Source organism: Chrysochloris asiatica, unplaced genomic scaffold (genome assembly GCF_000296735.1).
Source record: "Chrysochloris asiatica unplaced genomic scaffold, ChrAsi1.0 scaffold00132, whole genome shotgun sequence".
Classification (NCBI taxonomy): Eukaryota; Metazoa; Chordata; class Mammalia; order Afrosoricida; family Chrysochloridae; genus Chrysochloris; species Chrysochloris asiatica.
Genome location: NW_006408650.1, coordinates 2829042 through 2837929, shown reverse-complemented (window position 1 = coordinate 2837929; position 8888 = coordinate 2829042). Strand labels below are relative to the sequence as shown.

Here is an 8888-nt window from a genome sequence, read left to right as displayed (position 1 = left end):
CTTCAAGATCAAAGGTTCAACCCCACCAGCTGCTCCTCAGAAACCCTGTACAGAGTAGCTGTGAATCAGAACCGACTCAACAGCACTTAACAACAACAGTTAATACGTATTTATGATTACAAATGGCAAAAACATGACCAAACAAACATGTTGTTAAGGATTTGACAACAAAATAAATATCTCCTTCACGCTCAGAGAAGCAGATTTGACACTCCAGCCACCCTGTCATGTAAAGTTGAGCTGACACCCGATTTTCATCATCGGAACCAGCGTCTAGTGAACCCACTGGGGAGGCTTCCTCAATAGGAAGTAAGGAGACCAGAAGACCACAGGAGAATTACCCCACAAGCAAGGTAGCCAGCGGTCTGCTTGTGCTTAATGACCAATCTGTAGTGAACCTCTATGGCAAAACCTACGTGAAACTTCACTACAGATGAGTAAGTAAGCAGAAGTAAGCTGTGTTTACCTGCTGACTGGGTCCACTGATCCTGTCAGGGACTGTAAATTGGAAAAGTGGCTTTGATTCTGTAGAAAGGTGGGTGCTATGGGGTTGGGAGAGAGGCAGAGGGCAGACACTCCTACAAGCCGAAGCTTTGATGAAGTGTGTGTGTGAAACTGTTAGCTACAGATGAGTAAGTAAGCACAAGTAAGCTGACAAACCTTATGAGAAAGTGTTCTTTCCAGTCTTTAACATATGATTTGGGTATGGTTGGGGGCCGTTCTGTCCAGTGGTGTCAAAACACACTTGACCAAGTGATCTTAGGAATATGCTTTAGACCCTGGGCCCTCACCAAGGTCAGGAATCATTGTTGGAGAGAGTATCGGCTGGGGGCTAAGAACCTTGGTTTTAAAGCTTTCCCTACTGGCTATGTGAACTTAGCCAAGCTCCTTGATTCCATCTGAAACCCAACTGCCATTGAGTCAATTCCAGCTCATGGAAACCCCGCAGGACAGAGGAGAACTGCTCCAAAGAGTTTCCATCTTTACCAGAGTACACAACCTCATCTTTCTCGTCTGTCTCCCTTGGGGCAGCTGGTAGGTTTCAACTGACAACTTTATGGTTTCCAACCCAATTCCTAACCCACAATGTGATCAGACAGATTTCCTTGGATTCCCTCAGGGGAAGGCTTACGTGCTTTGTGTTTTGACAAACCATCTTGATATCCAAATAGTTTTCTGTTGCTTGAACAACTTTGTTGAATTTGAATAATGGTGTGAGTCAAAGTCAAATATCCTCACTCCTCACTTAGCGATGCGGTTAGTTTCCAAAGACGAGGTCGTTATGGGAAAATCAGTGTTGTACAAAAAAGAATGGAGGATGGCCCTATCAAATCACAAAATGGAAAATGATGACATCATCACACAACTGCCAAGTTACATCATTATCGAACTGCCAAACCACTGGGCATCTTGGGGCAGCTAAGCCGACACATGACCTGTCGCAGTCAGTGTGATCTTCTTCTCAAGCCTTTCACTCGTTACTCACACACATATGTCGTTAATACCCAAATTAGCTGGAGCGTTGATCAGGATTGGACGAAGACTCATTAACAAGCTGCAATATGCAGATGATACAACCTTGCTTGCTGAAAGTGAAGAGGACTTGAAACATTTACTGATGAAGATCAAAGAGCACAGCCTTCGATATGGATTACATCTCAATGTCAAGAAAACAAAAATCCTCACCACTGGACCAATAAACAACATTCTTATCAACAGAGAAAAGATTGAAGTTGTCAAGGACTTCATTCTTCTTGGATCAACTATCAACACTCGCGGAAGCAGCAGTCAAGAAATCAAACGACCTATTGCATTAGGCAAATCTACTGCACAAGACCTTTTGAAAGTGTTGAAGAGCAAAGGTGTCAGCTTGAGGACTAAGGTGCACCTGACCCAAGCCATGGAATTTTCAATAACCTCATATGCATGCAAAAGCTGGACAATGAGTAAGGAAAACCATAGAAGAATTGATGCTTTTGAGTTATGGTGTTGGAGGAGAATAGTGAAAGTGCCATGGGCTGCCAAAAGAACCAATAGATCTGTGTTGGAAGAAGTGCAGCCAGAGTGCTCCTTGGATGCCAAGATGGCCAAACTTCATCTCTCATACTTCGGACATATTGTCAGGAAGGACCAGTCGCTGGAGAAGGATCTCATGGTTGGTAAGGTGGAGGGTCAGAGAAAAAGAGAAAGACCCCCAACGAGATGGATTGGCAAAGTGGCAGCATCAGTGGGCTCAAGAATGGCAACAATTGTGAGGTTGGGCCAGGACTGGGCATTGTTTCGTTCTGTTGTGCACAGGGTCTCTATGAGTTGGTACCAACTCAATGGCACCTAACAAGAACAGCTGTCATGCATTTGAAATGTTGAAAATGAGCTAATGTATAAGGAATGTCTCAGTTCTTGTTAAGCCCTGGCTGATTTGATGTGGGTTATTTCTGCTCTAGACAAAACCTGAGAAAGAAATCCAGGAGCACAGCTTCCCTCAGGGGGTACACCACCAATTCCGCCTGAGCCAAGGGAGCAGCATCAAGTCTTCTGACATGGACGAACTCGTCCTGAGCACAGAGGAGCCCTTCATAGAGGCACCAGGTACCCTCGGACCTCGGGGCTGTCCAGGGCAGGTGGTGGTCTCCTGATATGCTGGAAAACTCCCGTTAAAAAGCACACCACTGCAAATTTCCTCTGCTTTCTGTCTTCTAACTCTTACACTAATCCAGTGAGGTGAGGATGTCTCCTTTCTACAGACAGTAACTCTGAGAGTCCCTCAGTAACATATCCAAGTACCTTAACCAAGACCCCATGGCACCCCAATCTCAGTTCCCTGGTTCCCGTTTCCCAGTGCCTCCTGACCTGCGAGGGGGGTGCTTTACTGGCAATTCTTCCTAAACCTGTGTCTTCCCAGCACACCCCTTGTATCCCAGAGGAATGTTGTGTCCTTGGAAGGGCAGATAGGAACTGGATTCATTTCCTGGGGTTGCTGTAACAAAGTTCTATAAACAACAGAAGTTTATTCTCACAGTTCCAGAGTTAGAAGTCCAAGATCAAGTTCATATTCCCTCCAAAGGCTCCAAGGGAGGACTCTTCTCTGCCTTTCTCAGCTTCCAGTGGTTTCTGGCATTCCTTGACTTGTAGCTACATCACTCATCTCTCTGCCTGTCTTCACACAGCCAGCATCCCTCTTTGTCTCGTCCCCTTTTAAAAACAAGTCTCAATGCTGTCTGCTGTCCTCCACCCCACCCCGCTCTCCCCCCCAGAGCTGACTGAAGCCCACCAGAGTGAAGCAGTACAGCCCCCCTTTCTGGACCACCTCCAGCACCTAAGCACAGAGGAGGAGGAAGAGGCCCTGGTGGATGGAGGAGAGTCTGAAGGAAGCAATGAGGCAGATGAAGAGTCCCAGCTGGTGGTTTTGGACCCAGCTCATGTAAGAGAACCATCTTTGCAGGGTTTACCTCTGCCTTCTCGGGCATCTAGAACCTTCTCTGCAACACTTCCTCCTCCCCCCCCCCTTCCATGGAGGCCTCCCCTCTCCTCAACTGCGGTTTTTCTCTCACTTGTCCAATACACTGCTTACTTTCTTGTTTTGGGTCTGCTGTTGAGTAATGAATACGCTCCCTTCGTATACTAACTGGGGTTTCCCAGCTTGGACACAGTTGACATTTCAGGCCGCATCATTGTCTCCGGTGGGGGCTGTCCTGGGCATTGTAGGACGTGGAGCAGCATCCCTAACCTCTGTCAGTAGAGCACACGTCCTCCCCTGGGACACTTACTATTCTGGACACACTAGCCAGAGGGTACACTCCTTCCTTGTTCGCCTCTCTGGCCAACAATGCAAAGGCATATCTTGATTGGGTGACCCAATTTGGGAAGCTGATGCTCCCTTGCAGGAAAGTTCTCTGGGGGCTCATCACCCTCCTACCCAACTCGCGGGACCCCTGTCAAACTGGTACTAGCCTAGGGCAAGACCACAGCACATTCATTTGTGCTCCAAAAGTCCCAGACGGACATGGGGGGCTCCCAGCATGTGCACCGTGTGTGTTCCAGCCAGGGGTGGGGCAGTGTGGTGTGGGGTACCCCCTGAACTGAGCAGCGTGTGACAGCGTGTGGTCTCCCTCCTTCCAGCCTCTGATGGCCAGATTCCAGACGGCGCTGAAGAGCTACCTCACCCGACAGATCGACAAGCTGAAGCTAGAACTCCGGGAACTGGTGCGTCCCGTTCCCCGACCCCCGGCCACGCGCCCGCGTTCCCCGCCCCCAGTGACCCGCTTCTCTCTGCGCAGACCGCGGCCACCAAGCAGACGCACGCCCAGCGGCAGGAGATGGGCGTGAACCTGTACGGCGTGCAGCAGCACCTAGCGCGTCTGCAGATGCTGTTGGAGCGCAGCCACGACCGCTACTCGCTGGTAGCCTGCGAGCGGCGACAGGTCGAGGAGGGGCTGCAGGGCGCGCGCTGCCTCTACACGCGGACCCACGCGGCTGCCCTGGAGGAGCACAAGAGGCGTAAGGCGGCCCCTGCTGTCCCGAGGCCCCTCACACCCGCGCCTCCCCAAGATCCCTTCAGCCCTCGCATCCGCTGCAGCCAAGTGTCCCCAAGGACACTCACCCCACACTGTTCACCTGCACTTCCTCACACCCCTCCCTTTGTGTCAGCCCTCTGTAACCACGTGCCCCAGCTCCCTAAGTCTCCCGAGGCCCCTCCCCTGATCCTTGGGGACGACTGCGTGTCCTTGGGCTACTGGGTCAAAGGACCACAAAGCAAGGGACTCTAAATAACAGAGCTGTGGCCACTGTAGGATAAGCCCTGGACCGCAACGTCATTTGAATTGCAAGGTCAGCGGTTCAAACTCAACCAGCCACTCCTCGGAAACCCTGTTCAGGGTGGTTATGAGTGGGAGCCATAACACTGAACAACAGCAAATTGGCTCCCTGTTCTAGAAACCTTAAGTCTGAATTCAGGGTGTCCCGAGGACTTCAGGGGAACATCCTTCCTTGTCGCTCAGGTTTTAGTGATCCCAGACACCTCTTGGTTTGTAGCTGCTACATGGATCTGCCATCCCTCGATGTCTCTCCTCTGTACCTGACTTTTCTCTGGTCTTTTATGAGGGCAACACTTAGATGGGAGTAGGGTCCACCCTATTCCCTTAGGACTGCACATTAACTGATAACATTTCAAAGACCCTGTTTACAAACAAGGTCCCATTCACAGGCATCAGGTCCCACCATTCGATCCCAACAGGAGGGAAGGCTGTTAACCTAAAAGGTGAGAGGTTTGAGTCCATCCTGAGGCACCACAGAAGAAAGACCTGGTGATCTACTTACAAAAAATCAGCCACTGAAAACCCCGTGGAGCACAGTTCTACTCAGAAACCCTTGGAGGCACCATGAGTCGGAGATGACTTTACAGCATCTGGTACCAGAAGAGATAAAGGAGGGACAGATAGGAATGTCCCCGGAAAGGCCAGAGTTGCCTACGCTGCATTGGTTGTTATGGATTGAATTGCATCTCCCCGAAAACGTGTGTTGCAGACCCTCACCTCTATGTCTGTGACTATGTTCTTGTGACATTTGTCAATGTCAATGAGACAAGATTGATGTGGCTAGTGTCTTTTATCAATATCTTTTGAGATATAAAAGACATTAAACAAGCAAGCAGAGACCCGGGAAGAGAGATCTCAAGCTACCTGGAGATCATTCACAGAGAGAAATTTGTCCCCATGAGCCGACACCTTGAATTCAGATCTGAATCGATGCGTCTGAAACACTAAGGTGTTGGTGAAAGTACCATGGAATAACAGAAGAACAAAAGATCCGTGTTGGAAGAAGTTCCACTCCTTGCAAATGCTCTTTAGACAGCGAGGCTGGGGAGACTTTGTCTCTTGTACTTTGGACTTATGATCAGGAGGGACCAGTCCCTGTAGAAGGACATTATGCTTGGTCACTGAAAAAGAGGAAGACCTCCAATGAGATAGATTATAACCACAATGGGCACAAACATAGGAAGCAGCAACACTTTGAAGGCATTAGCGAAAAAACAAGGGTCCAGAAATTGACAGATTACCGACTGAAATGCTTCAACAAAAGAGATGCCGCGCTGAAAGCTCTCACCGGTCTATGCCAAGAAATTTAGAAGACAGTTCCGTGGCCAGCCTCCTGGGAAAGATCCATATTTCTGCCCATTCAAAGAAAGGTAACCCCACAGAATGCAGAAATTATAAAACAGGATCATTAATACTTCGCACAAGTGAGATTTTGCTGAATAACATTCAGAAATGTTTGCAGCCGTATAGTGACAGGGAGCTGCCATCAATTGAAGCCGGATTCAGGAGAGGATGTGGAATGAGAGATATCATTGCTGACATCGGACGGATCTTGCTTGAAAGCAGAGAATAGCAGTAGAAAGATGTTTACTTGTGGTTTATTGACTAGGTAAAGGCATTCTTCACTACCACTCATCTGTCAGTCTGTCTTACTGTGGTGGCGTGCGTGCTGTCTGAAGTCGTTGAATACCGGCAGGATCACCCATGGCGGACAGGTTTCATTGGACCACGAAGAAGCCGGGGGTGGGGGGTGGCAGACACTTCTGAATGGTTATCCACTGAAAATCTTATCAGCAGATCGTTTTCAGATAGAGTGCTGGAAGATGACCCTCTCAGGTTGTAAGGCACTCAAAGTACGACTGGGGAAGAGCTGCCTCCTCAAAGTCGAGTTGGCCATGATGATATGGGTGAAGCAAAGCTTTCAGGACCAGCATTTGATGATGGGGCACAATTCAAAATGAAAAGTTAATAGCTGCAAACATCCATTAATAGTGGGGATAATGGGATCTGCGAAGCATGACTCTAGGAAACTTGGAAGTTGTTAATTGTGAGGATGATGCAGCACCGAGCAGTGAGCTTCTTTCTGTTGTGCTTGTGACACGTAACAACAACCAAGAGAAGACCTCTCAACCGTGAGAAACGGATTTCTGTTTGTTAAAGCCGTCCATCCACTGACTGTTCTAACAGCAGCAGAGAACTTAGACTCTGGTCAAGTTAAATTCCAAAGAAGCAGAGAAAACTACTTTAGAGCTTGGGCAGCAAGAAAAGAGGCAGTCGGGCCCTCGAAGGCTCTTCAACATGAGTGACCCAGGGAAGACTCAGAGACCACGGGGACCTCCACGCAGCCTGATTTCTGATTGGCTTGTTCTAGGAAGGGACTAGGCATTGTATGTTTCTGGCTTCCCTTAGCCTTCCTGGTGATTCTAACATGCATCCAAAACTGAGAACCAGAGAGCTAGGGTGGCAGTGTTTCTGATGCACAGGGGGAGGAGCTAGGCTCCGTCTACAGTGGACCCACAGACTGATGAGAAATCAGTGGCAGAGAGGAGTGTGAGTATGAACTCTTGTCAGTGTGGCCCGGACTACTCAAACCTCCATGACACTGTCAAATACAAGACCATAAAGAAGACATTCTGTCCTTGAAGTGCCCCCCTCCTGAAAAACGGCAAAGTAAACCAACAAACAAAAAAATAGGAAGAAGAAATCAAGATAAAAGCAGGAGTTGGTGAAATAACGATTCCAAAGTTAACTGTGTGCTCATCCAGATAAACAACATGTGCAGGAAACTAATGTGGGGGGGTGGGGTGGCAAAGTGTCTCTGAGTCAGTTCCGGCTCACAGTGACCCTGTATAGGGTTTCCGAGGACCACCTGACAGGTTTAAACTGTCAGCCTTATGGTTCGAAGTCCAGTGCTGACCCATAGCCACCCCCAACCCACCCAAATTTGACAACAGACGGAGACAGGAAACTGTAAATCAGCCTCACTTGTGAGGTGCAGAAATCCTAAAGAAAATACTAGCAAATTGATGTCAGCCACGTGTCAAAATTTAAAATACCTGATAGCCAAGTAAGGTTTATTTCTGGAATTCAGGGATAACTCGAAATTTGGAAATCTATTTATTTAATTCATTATATTCCTAAGTTAAAGCAGGAGAAAATGACTTCCTTGGTGGATGCCAAACAGCATTTGCTAAAACTCATGTTCCATTCTAAACTAGGATAGAGGAAGCGTCTCTTTAAGTGCCAATCAGAAACAAAATAGGATTGTATGCCATGGGAAATACTGGCGACATTACCGTTCAAAGCAGGGGTGAGATAGGAAGCCCACCAACACCACTGCTGCTTCTGCGTTGTGTGGGAGTCTCCAGCAATGCAAGAAAACAGTTTGGAATCAAATGTTGCAATTTTCTTACTTTACCCATGATGTGATTGTTTATCTAGAAGTCTCAAGACAAATTGATGATGGACAGGGAGAACAGTTATAGCGTTAAACATTCAGTTAGTAGCTGACTGCAAGGTCGGCGGTTCAAGCTCACCAGCTTCTCCTTGGAAACCCTAAACAGGGTCATCATGGGTCGGAATTGACTCGACAGCACTTAACAACAATCAGATCTATAGTAGTCATATCCATTTACCCACAAAGCTACAACCATTGAGTTGATTCTGACTCATAGCAACCCTACAAGGACAAAGTTGTTGTTACATGCGGTGGAGTCAGTTCCGACTCATAGCGACCCTGCACAGGGTTTCCGAGGCTGTAAATATTTACGGGAGCAGAAAGCCTCATCTTTCTCCAGCGGAACAGCTGGTAGTTTCGAACTGCTGACCTTGTGGTTCGCAGCCCGATTTGTAACCACTACGCTGCTACCAGAGCTTCTTCAAGGACAGAGTAGAACTGCCCTTATTCTCATGGAAGCAAACTGTCTCATTTGTCTCCTGAGGAGCATTTGGTGGATTTGAACACTTAACCGTGTGGTTACCAGCCCAACACTTAACCCACTACACCACCAGGGGTCCCTAACATCCGCTCAGGCTATATATATATATATATATATATATATATATATATATATA

General features: G+C 47.9%; 1 protein-coding gene across 1 annotated transcript in view; it reads left to right on the top strand.

Moving 5' to 3' along the window:
* Nucleotides 1-8888, top strand: part of CCDC40 (coiled-coil domain containing 40) — a 51696-nt gene that overhangs the window by 12276 nt on the left and 30532 nt on the right. Inside the window, exons 3-6 of the mRNA XM_006869647.1 lie at nucleotides 2445-2589; nucleotides 3255-3421; nucleotides 4120-4203; nucleotides 4278-4497. Coding sequence (XP_006869709.1) covers nucleotides 2445-2589; nucleotides 3255-3421; nucleotides 4120-4203; nucleotides 4278-4497 — 616 coding nt within the window. The remainder of the gene's footprint in view (nucleotides 1-2444; nucleotides 2590-3254; nucleotides 3422-4119; nucleotides 4204-4277; nucleotides 4498-8888) is intronic.